Genomic DNA, 16,356 nt, shown 5'->3' with positions numbered 1-16,356 from the left:
CTGGAATTGAGGTGGTCAGCAAATTTTTGAAGGCGGTTGGCACCCAAACATACCATCCATCCACTCCTTTAAGAAACTTTGCTGAGGCTCCTCTGCTAAGATGTCATAAATCTTCCTTAAACATGATAGAGATATCTGACTCACTGCTATCACTGACAGAACCCACCAACACTGCAAACTAATCTCAGTTATTTTTGTTGCTGAAGTCTCTGAGAGTCTGTTTGAAAATGTTCAAATGCCTCGTGCTATTTGCGGGATTGATCCTCCTCCTCTTCCTCCTCCTCCTCTTCCTCCGTGCTCCTCTAAAGTCACCTGACCAAACGCCATGCAAATCACTATGTTGCTGCAGCCTCATTGGCCGCTTGTGGCTCATTTAACCGCTGTCAGTGCGCATCACATGGCCGCCGCTTTAACCAACTTCTCCAACTCCAACAGGGAAAGTGGCTCGAACGCGCATTCTGTCACATTTGGATGAGAAGCGACCCCAAGACCGAAGGCTGAGTGAAATACTGCGTGGAGAATATTTTTTATAAATATATTTATGCCTTCTCGGATTAATTTTCATCTCCAGTTTGTTTCATTAAGGGGCGAGAATAATAATATTCTGACTCGGTCATCTTCGGCGCACCCCGAATCAACTTGTGCGCGCCTGACCTGATCTTCAAACAGACTTTTGTTTTTGTTTTTTTTTTCTCTGTTGGTGGTGAAGTTTAAAACCAGGGTGAATGTATAGCATGATGATGGAGACTGACCTTCATTCCCCCGGCCCCCAAACGAACACGAGCACGGGGCCAACGGGGCCGAACGGCGGCTCCAAAGCGAGCCAGGAGCGCGTGAAGAGACCCATGAACGCGTTCATGGTGTGGTCCCGGGGCCAGCGGAGGAAGATGGCGCAGGAAAACCCCAAGATGCACAATTCGGAGATCAGCAAGCGCTTGGGCGCCGAGTGGAAGGTGATGTCCGAGGCGGAGAAGCGTCCCTTCATCGACGAGGCGAAGCGGCTGCGAGCCATGCACATGAAGGAGCATCCGGATTACAAGTACCGGCCGCGGCGAAAGACGAAGACGCTGCTGAAGAAGGACAAATACTCACTGGCCGGCGGGCTGCTTTCCGGGCCCAGCGGTGGCGGTGGTGTCGGTTTAAGCGTCGGCATGAGCTCATCCGGGGTCGGACAGAGGTTAGAGAGCCCCGGGGGTCACGGAGGTTCCGCCGGCTCCGGCTACGCGCACATGAACGGCTGGGCGAACGGCGCGTACTCGGGGCAGGTGGCCGCAGCCGCCGCGGCCGCTGCGATGATGCAGGAGGCGCAGCTCGCCTACAGCCAGCACCCCAGCAGCGGGGCACACCACCACCACCACTCGCACCACCACCACTCCCACAACCCGCAGCCCATGCACCGCTACGACATGACGGCCCTGCAGTACAGCCCCATCTCGAACTCTCAGAGCTACATGAACGCCTCGCCGTCCAGCTACGGCGGGATCACCTACACGCAGCACCAGGGCTCCGGCGTCTCCTCCTCGGCTGCCATGGGAACGCTGGGGTCGCTGGTGAAGTCGGAACCGAGCGTGAGTCCACCCGTCAGCGGCACGCACTCTCGGGGTCCCTGCCCTGGAGACTTGAGGGAGATGATAAGCATGTATTTACCGACCGGGGAGCCGGGGGACCCGTCCATGCAGAGCAGACTGCACGCCTTGCCGCAGCATTACCAGAGCGCCGCGGCTGGAGTGAACGGGACGGTCCCTCTGACGCACATTTAGAACTGACAGAAAATACCTGCAAACTGCGACTGAACACATAACCAAATATTTACCTCTTTTCTAAAAGTAACCCCGCTCCCCAGAGCTCCATGCATTTTGTACAGAATGTTTATGATATTGTAAATGAATGAGTAAATAATATTTCATCTCGGCTGTTCTCCCAAGCGGAAATATATAACGAATAAGACGCTGAGAAATTAGTTATTGTGCTACCATCTGTTTGCTCATCACTTCACAATCTTATTTAATGGGGGAGGGAAGGGGGGCGCCAGGTTCACGTGCATGGGGGGGGTACAAAGGGGGATTCTTTATTTGCTTCAGCTCTCACATTATTATTATTATTATTATTATTATTATTATTATTATTATTATTATTATTTTCAATTAAGCCATTGTAAGTTATTTAAAAGTGAGAAAACATGTCAAAGTCATGAGAAAGTGCTTTAAAAGATATGGAGAAGAACTCACATTCCTTAAATATTTGTGTTAATTTGCAGAAGCCTGTGTCTTAATTCCTTGGAGGTCATCTCTTTTTATTGTAACATTCTAATTAATGTAAATTGTGAATAACTTTAATATTTCCACAGAAAGACGGGCAACCCGCTGTTGTAATTTAAGCGCTTTTCTGCAGGTGAAAAGCCCCTGATATTGCAATGAAGAAGAATTGAATAAATTTCACAAGGTGTTGCTTTGATTCCTAAAAGGGCGGTCTTAGATTGATTATTTTTTCCACGTTTTCTGACAAAATAACACATTCTAGTTGAGTGAAGAAAAAACATTTCTTTTCACGTTGCTTCCCCCACCTTGAGACCATTTATTTCTGCGAGTTATTCTTTAAACGAGAAGTTTTTTAAATGTTTTTTGTCACTGAGGTTCACTTTAATCAAAAATGTTTTATATAAAAAAAGGAAACATTCCCAGTCTTCTATTTCACAAAAATTTCAGGTATGTGTAGATTATAATCTATTATATTTTAATAGATTAAAATATATATTTTACCTTAAACTGAGACTAATACTATTGTTCTCTTGAAATTGTGCATGCTGATTTATGAAATAATTTCATATAGAGTGCAAGAAGGCCTTTGATAACCACCTGTTAATTTTCCTAACGTTTCACGTTGGGGGTTTTATTATTGTATTTTTGTATTATTAACTTGTACTTTGATTATTTTTTTGTTGCCCCCACTTAAAAGCCAAACAACTTGAGTCTTTTATTCCAGTTTAATTATTATAAATTCTCCCTTAATACAAGAGGATTTTTTTTTCTCTCTGGAATTACAGATTTCTTCCAACCTTCCTTCCTTTCCTTTTATTTTGTCAATGCCGGTTTTGAAACGTGCTCTTCAAAATATTTGAAAACATGTCGAAAATTTGTTGCATTTTTAAAATTATTAGCTTTTGGGAAACTATTCGGGTCATTCGTTTGGAAATCAGACAGGCAGAAAGTCTGACATTCCCGGTGAAATTGATGCCTTGAGTTGCATTTTTTCCCCCACAATGTTTTGAATTTAAACTCAGTTTTAGGACGTATTTTTTCTAGTCATTTAATTTTAAGCCACATTGCAATTTACGGCCACAAACATTTTATGTTGATTTGCACTTTTTAGAAGTCCTAATTGTGAAACTTTTCTGTAAACAAGGCCGATGCGTAATTTCTATTCACTGTTTGCTTCCACGCAACAACACAGTCCACCGCACAGAAACATCTTCAAATAGTTTAAAAACTGATATTTTTGTTATTTTATCATTAACAAAAAAAAAAACATGATTTCTTTCATCTTTATTGCATCCTGGGATTTTCAGATGTTGTAATCCGTTTAGAGAGTTTCATCTGTGTTTTCCCTCTTGACACTTGATAGCCTTAAGTCGGTAAAGTAGAGGAAAGTAAAGAGCTTAAGGCGCAGCAATCATGTAACCAAAACAAGAAACGTGGGAGTCAATGGAAATAACACTCCGACGCACATGTTCCAGATTTTTAAAACTTGATGGCGCAAAAACACAAACTAATCACAAAGGTGCTCGTCGTTGCGCACGGTGAAGGAAAACTACAGATGTTGTTGAATCAACCACTTTTTTTTTATTTCACAGAAGAATGATTCTTTTTAGGATCCTCGCAGAAATTATCCAACGTGTTTGTGTTGGAAAACTGGAAAACTGGAAAATGTCATTTTGAAGTTTCAATCCACTGAAAAGTAATTTAAGAATGACAATTAGAGATGACTTCATTTCTGACAGAATGCTCGGTTTTTGATTGCCATAGGCCTCGTTTCATGATAGCGACTAATATCCATGCACACGCAAATAAGGGGGGAGGGGAGAATTTATGCCTACTTATGAATTTTAAAAATCAATTCTCAAATACATAGTTAAAAGGGCCTATTTCACACTGATGAAGACTCGCGTGGCGCGTCGATTAAACCTGTTAGGCCTCGCAGTAAAGCGTGTTAAACGTCTAGATGCGCGTTAATCTGCTGGAGTAAATCTAAGAGGAACAATGGAGACTTTAAATTCCAAAGCGCAACAAATAAAAAGTGCATCTATGGATGGATCTCTGCGCACCGCGGGGCGAAGGAGGGCCTTCGCCTCTGTTCCCTCTCTTATCTGCTGATGTGAGGAGATGCGGATTAGACCCTGAAAGCTCCGGGAGGCGGAGCCCGTCACGGCGCATCGCCAGGTTAAAAGAGGCGCGTTCTGGCAAATTTAACCCGCATAAATTACACCTTGAGGTGCAAAGAGGGCTGAGTGCAGGGCGCAACGTATATACAGGGGGATTCGGTTCGTGGCAGAACCGGTTTCCTGCTTGCGCGCGCGCGCGAATTCGTGCGTGTGCACGTCCGTGCGCATGCTTTCAGCTGGCCGGCCAATAAATCTCTCCTCCGCGCGTTGCTCTTATCTTGTAGCCACCGATATATTCCGCGCTATGAGGCCATCAGCAGCGGCGCACAATCGGTTGTTCGCAAAGCCCCGATCCCTTGCACTCCCTGTCCTAAATGGGGATAATTAGCGTCACTTTATCACGCCTCTGCATATTTTCTCCGCGTCTCCCCCCTCTTTTCCAAAAAAAAAAGAGAAAAAAATTACCAGGCAGCCTGCTCTCTGTCACAGAAGATTATGGAGACAGATTGCACAGAGCGAATGTGCCGGGCGAGATTAGCGCGGAATAGAGAATGCAGCTGGGCCAATGGATTCCTCGGAAGGGCCTTATCGTGCTATTACACGTTGACATGTTTAACAATCTTGCTGCCTCTTAATCCTGTAGTGCTTGCTCTATCTACCCACAGCTACCGCGCTGCACGCCGGCGCGCAGACCTAAGGCACCGAGACGCAACACAAATACGGTGAAAGTTAAGGAAAAATTGCCTTATTTTCCAACTTTGCCCGACTGCATACACTGAGTGCTGTTTCATTCTCCCTTTTTTCAGTTTTATGATTTCTCCGGTGTTGCGATTGAGTCTTTGCATAAGTTAGAAAATTGAGGTGAGACTTTCCTGTTTCATGAGTTATCCTAAATCACTGTTTGATAATAACACCAAATTTAATTAAACGAGTTGTGAATGCGCAATGTTGGTGATTAAAACAAGTGTCAGGAACTAGCTGTCTCTCTTGGAGGTTTATTGAGTTCTTCATTTTTACTGATAAAACAAGCAGTGAAATCCAGATATTTTATGTGAGTAAATTTTAATCCGTCAATTGGACTAGAAATTAGCTAAATTCAAACATATCTTGAATATGTACTCAACAAAATTTGTTAAATTCTGTCTCATTAATAGGATTATTTAGCTCATCTGGTTTGTCCTCTCCCAGTAAAAAGCGTCAGAAATGAAAATATGTTTAACATTAAGTGATAAACTTTTTAAACCCATAATGGTTGCATGTAAACCTTTTCCTGACAACTACAGTTAAAAGGTGCTGCCCATTGGCAAGACTCCTTCAGTGTCAAAAAGTTCAAAAAGCATCAGAACAACTGTAAAACAAGAAAGGCAAACACAAAGATCCACAATTTAGGATGATTTATTGGCTTCTGTAAAGATTTATGCCATATTCCAACAAGGATGGCGAAGCATTTTCCTTTAGTCTAGCTTTTTCCATCCAACTCTGACAGAGGAAGCATTCGGGCTGCAAGCAGTTTGGTCTCTTATATGTTTGAGCCAAAATATGGCTTTGAATATCTGTGAGGCGTGATGGATGCTAAGGAAAGGACCTAAAAAAATTTTCTTTCAACTAATAGCCACACATCTTCACATCTCAAAAACACAAAGTTTGGCAACTGCTCAAATGCCAGCACAGTTGTTGCTAAGATCCTCTGTTCTATGCATTAACTCTAAAGTGTATCAGTAGTTTAGTGCTCACTACCCTGCACTTGCTCCCTGTGTTGAAATTAAACGTATACCTTGGATCATCATCCACATGCAGTCGTGTTGCAGTTAGCCGGATCCATCGGCAGTCGGTCTCCTTGGTGATCATTCTTGGTAGCTGTGGAGGATGATCTGGTTGTTTTGCACATCCTTGGTCGGATTGTATAGTTGGGACTTGAAGATAAAATCTTTCCGTTCCAGTCTGCCATGGTCCTCTTCATAAACTGCAGTGCTTTTTGTCGCTGAATTACTTGGAGAAACAGTAGTGGTTCAGAGTGTTTTCGTCAGAATGCAGAATAAACAGAATAAACTCCTTCAGGAACAAATGTGAAATAAAAATGTAGAATAAACCAAAATATTTGCACTTTGAGCACATTAGCCATGGATAACTGTACACAGCTATATGGGTTAAAACCCAATATTATTTCCCGTAGTCTGTGCATTGATTGCAGAAGAAGTCATTTTGTTGCAACAAAACTAGCAACATAAACTTACCATGACATTTTACATTATAGAGGGTGAACTATGTGTAGGTGGCTCTGACTGATTTCCTTGCTTGTTCAAAGTCTTTTAGCACAAAAAAACTTTCTGAAGCCCTGATCTTAAGGCAGTCCTCCACTTTTTCTAAGCAGATAGTTATGAATTAATAAAACAACCCATATCATCCTCTCATGCTTTCTGTTCTCTGTTGGATTACAAAAATCCAGTAGCTAATGTTATCAGAAAACTGCATTTAAAACTTGAACTCTCAGTTATAATTCTAACAATTACAATGGTTAATATTAAACCCCCTCCAAAATTTCTTTTAAGAGCGTACACACATTCATGACAGTCACATCCCGGGTGCACCGTGCCTCCCTCCCTGTCCCGTCCCCTCCTGCCAGGCGGTGCACTGGGGCCTGTGTGGGAGTGATTGTGGAGCACCACTGTTGGAATTTGGCAGCATCCGTGGGTTGGAGAGTCGCCCCACGCTGAGTCCCATTCAGCGACCATGCAGCGCACTGTGAGGTTGGGAAGTTTCAGTCAGCCGTGTACAACTCAATGGTCCCCACAAAGGCGATTACAAGCCCCAGCGCATTCCTGTAGAGATGTGGGAGCGGCGCAGGTGCGAGGAGGAGTGGAGAATGGGGTTTGGTACAAGGGGGGTAACCCGACAGAGCCGTGATGAAAACGGGACAGTGTTGGGACCACACAAAACCAGCCGCTTCTTGGGAACCGGGGTTGAGAAAGCAGATGATAAGTGTGAGCAAGTTGTGAATTTAGGGGGACGGGGTGCAGCATATTGAAGGGCCTCGCTGTCCATTAGTGAAAGAGAGAGTGCCTGAGGTTCCAATCAGAGGACATAATTGGGTCATGAGTCCAAAACGTCCAAGCACATATTCATTCTGAACTTTTGCAAATGCTTCGAAGCTTTTTCATCCTGCCAAAAGTTTGACATGTTGCTGTAAACCAGCGCTATTCAACTTCAGTTTTAAGAGGCCCAATTAAAAAGAAATAAATGTTTTATTTTGTTTGATGGCTGTGGGGAATAATTTCTGAAACATCAAATAGAAAAAAAAATGTTGCTCCAATACTTCCTCTAACAATGACTGAACCTTGAAGTGACACTCAACTGAGGCAAATATTCATGAGGAAGTTTTATCAAGACCACATATCCTGGTACAGATGGAACATGAACACAGTACAACACCCATCCTCACATTTACATTTAATAATCTGTTATTTTATAAAAACGACTAAAGCAAATCTCACACAAAGGGCTTTATTTCATAATTTTACATTTTAAAGTCACAAAACTGCCAACAAGCCTGCGTAAGTAATATAGTGGAGATTAAGTAACAATTTTTATAAGGTGTGATCTTTGATGTACATGTTGTACATTTTCGAATTTCCTGTCAGTGACAAAAATACACAATCTTGATTTAGCTATTTCTGCATAATTAGGATCATAAATAATATGATCAATCCTGAGGCACTCATGCCACTCCTCATTGGTCAGAGAGGAACATGTCCCTGAAATTCATGTTTAAAAAAAGCTTAATTGACAAGTATAAGTGGATCCAAACATTAGCCCAAAAGTCCTCTGCATCATCAGACTGAAAGTGTTGTCCTAAAGCAAAAGAAGCCTGCAAATCCACCTTCTCTTCTCTCCATCTGAAAAACGTCTTCATCAATGATTGACATTAATTTTTTTATGCTTTTAATATAGAAGTTAGTCTTCTAACTGGTTCAATAGAAAATGGGTCATGAACAAACTGCAGCACCTCAACAGGATTTTTAAAGATCATATTTCAACAACGAACCAATAATCATTTATTATTATAATGGAGATGGGATACCTACAGACCTCCCCAACATGTGCATAGAACATTTATAAAATTTTCCCTTTAATGATCACCCAAAGAGACTTTGTGCTTTTGATCAACTCCACAACAACATTTCAAACTCAGAAACGAGTTTGAAATGCAGCACAGCAACACAAGCAGCACATATTCAAGCACTTGATGTTTCCTTCGGCTGATAAGTTTTGTGGAAATGCTGATTTCAGTTTCCAGCAGGACTTTTCACTTGGAAACTGGTTCATCTACGTTTGCTATCAACCTGTAACAGTACTGCTGCAGAGCCTCTATGCCATGCTATATTGATGCAGTAATTCATGCAAAAGGAGCCACAACCAAGTTTGGAGAGCATAGAAATAAACAAGCTTCTCAGAAACTTGGCATATCTGTTTAAAATATCTTTCTTTGTTGTTCTTATGTAATATTCACATTTTCTGAGATGGTGAATTTTGGGGGTTTCATTCTCTGTAAACCACAACAATCAAAATGACCAGAAATAAAAGCTTAGACTAATTCACTTTATGTGTAATGAATCTATATAGTATGGGTTTCACTTTATAAAATTATGCACAGAAATATTTAATGATTTCACGGTATTCTAACTTTTTAAAATGATCTTGTGCAAATGAAACAACTATTGACTATTTTAGTGACTAGATGTAGTATGATGATTCAGTTTTTAAATAATGTTTCTTTAACATGCTATAGTTAATGGTTCACTGTTCTGAGGTGTTTTTCCTTTCTCTGTAGAGTGAACCATATGTACCATTAGTATGAGTTTAAGGTCTGGTCAATAAGTTTAAGAGTAATGGATGCTGCGGAGCAATAAAGCAGCTTAGGCAAACCAAAAAAAAGGAAACTTAAATGTGAAAAAGGCAATGAATCATGAAAACCTTCTGTAAGTCTTCTGTCTGTCCCGCTCTCTTATGGTAGAAGGGATTTAGCATAAGAGTCTCAGAAGTGCAATAAGTCAAAATGTTCTGCTGTGTACACCAAGCTGCGTTTCTTTGCCCCATCTCACAGTCGGGCTGTACCTCAGTGTTCTGCTGGTTCCAGCAGCAGCAGATGTGGAACTCATTAATCCTGTACATCTTGGCCTCCTTACCAACCTTTCTGCCAAATGTACCGTTTCATGTTTTCTTCTAAATATTCAACTTTGATAAAGACATGAGGTATGACCAAACCGGTGTGATATATGCAGCTTAGGAACACCTCTGGTGTGTTTCCACTAATTTGAATGACACCCACAACGGAGCCAAAGTCTGGGTGAATGATTTATTTATTTTAGATCAAAGTGCTTTAATAAAAAAGACGATAAAGCAGGGCATGATTAAACGGCAACCTTTTCCACCGCAAACTTCACATTTGGCTGCAGAGTTGCAGCTCCCTGTTCTTAAGCATTGCATCACTGTTGGTATTTCACAAAATACCAACAGTGATGCAGGACATTTCTGATTTTCTTTCTGACCTTGACTTAGTTTAATTGAAAGCTCCTTTGTCGTCATTTTGCATTTGGATTGTGATTTCATGTACTTTATAGGTTGCCAGAAGTCGCTCAATGATTGTTCATAATGTAGCCACCCTCAAATAGAACAAAAACTTTAATATTGCTAAATTCAGTTGTATCTTATTTCTGGTTAGAGCTTACTTACAGTTTCAAATCTTTTTCAATTTCGTCATCCACGCCGCTTGAGCCTTTACATATTTGATGACGCTACAACCACAAACATCTGTATATTTTGACACGATTGTTGCAAATGTTCTTGTTGACGTAGTTTAATATGACTCAAATAAAAAAAAAAACATCCAGATTAGAATGATGCATGACCTGTCACATCTTAAGTGAAATAATATAAATTTAACCAGCTGTACAAGAACAGTAGGGGCTTAATTGTTACGGAGCAGCTGTTACACTTGTTGAGTGGGAAAGCATCACTTCAAAGTTAGAAAGCATTAAAGACAAACTTAGCGATAAAAGCACCGAGTTATTTTTTTTACAAGTCACCAATTTAAAGATCCAGTTCCTCAAAAACAATCTAGAAGACCTGTGTCTCCACAAAAGAAAAAACACACAGAAATACATCTTTACATGTAAAAAAAAAAAATAGGTCATAATGTTGTTGCTAAAAAGACTTTGCTATCTTTCAAACTTTTGGGACTTCAGTCTGAATTTTTTTCGATTGGACCTACACTCCAGCTCAACACATGGCAAGGGGTTAAGATTTTCTTGGAAATTTGTACTGTTTTCATTCATCTTTTGGCATCACATGCCTTGTCATCCTTAATTAGGAGCTTGGCTCTGCCAAAAATACTGCGATGAGCACTGCAATTTGCCCACTTCTTATAGGCACACCTTCATAATGATGCATCATAGAAAATCATTTATAGACCGAGTCTTCAAGCTTAAAATAACAATCCGTTTTTTATGACTGACGCATTTACAACTACTTGACATATTTTATTAGGCACAATGTAAAGTGTCAGGCAAACTGAACAGTTTTATAATTGATGTAGCAAAAAGCTGTACTTTAATCCCAACCACAGTGCCCTGTAAAATAATCTAGCTGCTCTCACGTTTTTAACATTTTGTCTCAGAAGAAACACAAACTATGATATACCAACATAAAGCAGAAAAAATGTAAGAAATAAGAGCTCCACAGGGTAATGTAAAGATCTTTGCATTTCCTGTTGCTTCCACTTTATCTTTTTTGTTTACAAACATGTTCAGGTCTTTTACATAAAACATCAATAAAATATTTTAAAAATTGTGCTTGTAATGTGACAAAGTGCAAAAAAGCTTAAGAGGCCTGAATATGAATGCCGTTGCCAATAGAGTAAATGTTATGCATCCAGATATAATTAATACGGGTAAGCCCCTCTTCAAACCTGTGCAATACTGCACTTCTGTGCACAGAATACCAGCTCTAGTTTGTCATTTGCAGGAGATTTCTGTTCTTCTCTGTAAATTCAGTTTTCAGGTCAATTTTTCACTTTGTCCATTTAGCTAAAATTTGCCCAACTGAGCAAAACTAGACATTGAGTCACTTTCTTTTTTTCTTCATACGTCACTCAGGTTTTGTGCTTTAACAAAGTTAAAGTTTAACAGAGTATCCAACATTTTGGATACTCATTTTCTTGAATTACCACATTTCCTCACTCACTGGTAGACTGACCCTGAGGTCAACTTACCAGTTTATTTTCTCCTCTCCAACTAGCAGAAAGAAAGGTGGTGGTGTTTTTGGTCCCTAACCCAAATAAAGGAACAAACTGTCTTCATTTGGACAACAATATTTTTGATTGTTTTAAATCTTGGTTTAGCTGTTTTCTGAGGCTTGTGCTCCATTTCATGTGATTTTTGATGATTACAATGTTTTAGCTTTTATTTTTTTCTTTTATTAATTATATTTCTTGTACATTACTGAGCTTGCTTGCTAGTTCTTTGGTCGTATAAGGGCGCTGCTGATTGGTTGATGGATTGATCAGGTTGGTTGGCTGATTATCAATACATTCTCCAACATGAATGCAATATAATAGCTACTAATTTAGGACTTATTGACCATTTGTGGACAACAGATTTTCTTGCTTCTTATGTTGCATTCAGATTCCATCCGTATTTCCTTTTAATTGGCAGGAAGAAAGGTGACTTAAGAACTTGAGATCTTTTTCTCTTTGAAAACTAATCCCATTAGAAAACATATTATCTCTTTAAAATCCTAGCTGATGGCATAAAATAGACTGCAAGTAAACATTATGTCCTTGCAGAAAAAACACCAGACAGAAAACTTTAATTGACTTGGAGGTGATGTCTGGATTGTAGTTAACGAGTTCATTTCACCTTCACAACTCCAGCTCCTGTCCCTTTTCTTCAGCAGGTAAACCTAAAAAAGGTTATTTAATCGGGAGCCTGCAGGGTTGTGAATGGCCAAAATTCACTTGGCTTAGCTGTTTAACCTAGTAAAAGAAGAAAAAAAACACTCAAAGTACTGAACATGTAAAGGCTTTCTGTGTAAGAAAGGAATTGGAATACAAATCCATCTAGGATTTTGTTTTGTATCCTGTTGTGAAACTACAGATGTATTCATCAACACTAGAAAAAGGTGCACTGATTTGACAAATCTTACCTACTTTTACATAAAGACAAGTCTGATAGCTTCTCTTATCTGGGAAATACACGACTCATCACCCAGCAGGAGTGATGTTGTAGGCAGCAATAGAACAGGAACCCTTGAATTCAGGCGTTCTTGGGATCATTTCCTGACACAAGTCATATTGTTCATGGCCAAATGCACAACTTCTTTAACAAAATATTTCAGCAACATACTGCATCCTGCTCATTGGATAATTTTTTTTGAACTATGAAAACTTTATTTTTGACTCCTTTTAATGCAAATATAGCCTTAATAAGTTAACTGCAGACCAATCATCCTCTCCTCAGCAGTGCCTGACTTGTCACATAAAACACATTTCTGATATGCTGCAGGACAGGATGTAAATAGATACTTAAATACCTGCATATGAGTTTAATGCACACGCATTCAAATTTTAAACATTTCATTTAGTAATAACATTAAATATGTTATTACTAAATAATTTAAATGCCATTTCTCGCTAACTTGTTAAATCTCTGACTCGCATGCGAAGTCAGATAAACACATGAGCCCATCAGATGCTGTGAAGGATTTCTTTTCCTCTGTGTCAGGTGATAATTCTCAAAGCAGTAGCTAGAGGTTAATGAGGGGTCAAAGAGTGCAGATAAGAAACAGCCGTTCTGCGGCACCTTCTGCATCCTGCAGCCCGCCGATAGCCGCTTGAAGTAGCTGACCTCTGAACTCCGCCGGGTCGAGTGATCAACAACCCGGGGTTATTTAGATAAGTCCGATAGAAACAAGTGAAGGATTTGTATGTCACTGCAAAATGTCGTAGAGGCGCTGATAAATTGTTCTTAACGATCGCAACCGTGCGCTATTAGTTTCCACGGCCGTTAAATTGATGCCAGATATCAAGCTGTTTTAAGATGGGATTAACTGGATTATTTCTGATTGAACTGATGAATTAATAAATCAACTTAGAAACAGCATCATCAGAGAGTAAATGACTCTTAATGTGTGATTCTCATACTGTTTGTCCTCCTTCCTCTTTCTGTTTTTGTCTCTTCCAGCAAAGTGACCGTGACCAGTGGACGTGGATCACCCAGTGGAAACCGTAATTTACTGATAGCACCCTGTCTCCTCTCTCAGCTGGCAGGCCATCATTACATCAAGCACTGGAAGAAAGGTGCTGTGAGGAATGGAAAGAGGACCTTCAAGGAAATGTCAGACAATCACATCCTTAAATTTACTCTTTGCACTCTGATTGCTGACCTTATAAACTCTTGAATGACACAATGACATTCCACTGATTGCCCAATATTTTGTGTAAAAGTGATTTCAGCACATCTGGACCACAACACAAACGGTGCCCTTGCAGAAGTATTCATACCACCTGCATAGATATGAGGTAGATGTTAAAGATTGCTTGGAAATTTTTTTAAATGTACAATGCATTTGTACATTACTTAGCCACACAAAAAAAATGTCTCTACAAGTCACCTATTTAAGTGAATTATTTTACATCTATGTGTTGTAATCCTTGTAAATAAAAAAAAATGCAGCTGATCTGTGAAAGTCTTGGGAGTTTGCCAGAGAACATTGTTAAAGAAAAAACATGACAACATAAAAACACACCAGCCGGGTCAGGGATAAAGTTAAGGAGAAGTTTGAAAACACTACAATGGCTGTGAACTTCTCATGAAGTTCTTTTTAATCTATCAATCAGAAACGGACAGATCATGACACAGCTGGTGCTAAATACACTCAAATACTGGAAGAAAACCTGTTGGAGTAAAACAGACTACAGCAATCATCCACCAGAAGCTTTATTTGGACAGATTAGATCAAAGTACATTCATATGCCTCGTTTAGGTGTAGTCAAAGTCCACACCTAAATCCAAATGTGAATCCGTGGCAAAATTGAGAGCTGATGTTCAGAGACGCTTGATGTTGCACATCGGTAGAGACATATCCCCAAAGGACTTGAAGCAATTACAGCAACAGGTGCTTCTACAAAGTATTAACTCTGAATGTGCAGGTACACTGTGCTTTTTAGAGTTTGATTTGTTTGAAAAAATGGAAAGAAATGTGCTTATTTACCTGCACTTGGCAATCATGCACTAGCTTGTGTTGATCTATCAGATAAATCTGATTAAATGCATGGAGAATTTAGTTGTAATGCATCAAAATATGAAGGAATTCATTGGGTGTGAATACTTTTGTGAGGCACTGTGCATACAAGAACTGGGTTGCATACTGCAGCTCTCCTTTTCTTGTCCCATTTGCAGAAAACCTCACCATCTTAATAATCTTAGCCCCTTAGCTGGCATGCTTTCCAAGAATCCGCTGCATTTTTCGTTTAGCAAAAATGGTCACAAATTTTTCACGAGTATTGATATTTACTGTGTAACCAGAGAACAGTCACCTTACACAGAGTTAGTGCCTGTTAAAGGGAATCAATCAAAACTCTGCTGTCTGTTTTCTGGCCGGCCATGGCCCTCAGTCACTGCGGTAAGTGGGAGCAATTTTAATTTGAAAACAAACCTCTGGCAGGTTCTTTTAATGCAGATACACAAAGAAATAGTGCTTAGTTATGTTCTAATTAACATCTTTCTGGTGTGTGTGTGAGTGAGTGTGCATGTCATATGTTGTTGTTTAGGTTCAGAGCCAATGGTTTGTTTTACAGCTGATGATGTGATTTTGGTTGGTTGTAGAGGTAAAAAAAAAAAATAGAAGAAGAAGAGCAAATTAAATAAACTGAAAGTGTTCTTCCCTGTGTAAAGATAATAATGCACAAACAAATTAAATGTATTTTCTAATTCAGAAGTAAATTAACTCCTCAAAGTAAAAGTTGCAGAAAAAGTTTCAGCAATTAAAATATGTATTAATTCCAAGGCCTAAATGTGCCCTCAATTATTTTACCATTGGCCCTAAAGTAATTGATTTTGGGCAGAGAAAAACAGGAGGTGGAGGGGTGATCCTTGTTGTTATGGGAAAAAAAACTACAAAACCAATAAATGGGAAAATAACTGACGTCGTAATTCGTGTGAGTGCTGTAACCTTGCTTTATTGATTTGCTTTTTTTTTTTTTTCATAAAAGACATTTGAGTTACAGCCTCAAAGTTGCACCCATGATAGCATAAGTCACAATAATTTGTCTATTTTTCTTTTTCTTTTCTTCTTCTCTCACTGACGCCACTGTAAGACGAACAGTGAACGGACAACAACAAAAACATGCATAGAGACAAGATAATGAGCTTCTCAGGTGACTACATGCAGTGATTACCAGGTTTCTGGTGTTACCACAAAAACCTGCGCTCTGTCTTTGCACACACACCCCCACACACGCCCGCACACTCTTGAGAGATCCTTGGTTATCACACCCTTCCAGATTGTTACCAACTACTTATGGAAAACACACACGCGCGCTCGCACACACACGTCTCAAGATGTGGCCACTCTTGCCAATATGAGCACAGTGTTAAGAACAGTTGTTGTTTTGCGCATATATATGTGTGTGGGGGGGGGGTTTAGTATCTCTAAATTCCTAGCGTTGCTAAGGTGCTTTGGGAGGGGGATTAACAGACGCTGGCGCCGATGAGCAAGCCTCGCAGATTTCCAACCGGCAGGAAAAGAGACAAAGAAAGACGGGAAAGACGGAGGAAGAGCAGCAGCGGGTTAGACAACAGGGAGACGACAGTAACAGCTTGTGTAAACACGATGACTTAAGAGACGCAAAGAGGGGTAAGGCGACAAAACAGGTATACTAAACGGCTGGTTTGAACTTTTAAGCAGACCTGTGGGAAACTGCT

At 40.2% G+C, this 16,356-nt stretch overlaps 1 protein-coding gene across 1 annotated transcript; it reads left to right on the top strand.

The window, feature by feature from the left end:
• Positions 1-276: 276 nt before the first annotated feature.
• On the top strand, positions 277-15,585 carry sox1a (SRY-box transcription factor 1a). Its single transcript, XM_028023899.1, has 2 exons — positions 277-1,568; positions 13,615-15,585. The coding sequence occupies exons 1-2, from the start codon at positions 726-728 to the stop codon at positions 13,660-13,662; spliced, it is 891 nt and encodes a 296-aa protein (XP_027879700.1). The 5' UTR covers positions 277-725; the 3' UTR covers positions 13,663-15,585.
• The last annotated feature ends 771 nt before the right edge of the window (positions 15,586-16,356 follow it).

The sequence above is a fragment of the Xiphophorus couchianus genome, chromosome 7 (genome assembly GCF_001444195.1).
Source record: "Xiphophorus couchianus chromosome 7, X_couchianus-1.0, whole genome shotgun sequence".
NCBI classification, from domain to species: domain Eukaryota; kingdom Metazoa; phylum Chordata; class Actinopteri; order Cyprinodontiformes; family Poeciliidae; genus Xiphophorus; species Xiphophorus couchianus.
Note: the sequence above shows the minus strand (reverse complement) of the source record. Positions and strands in the feature narration are given on the sequence as shown.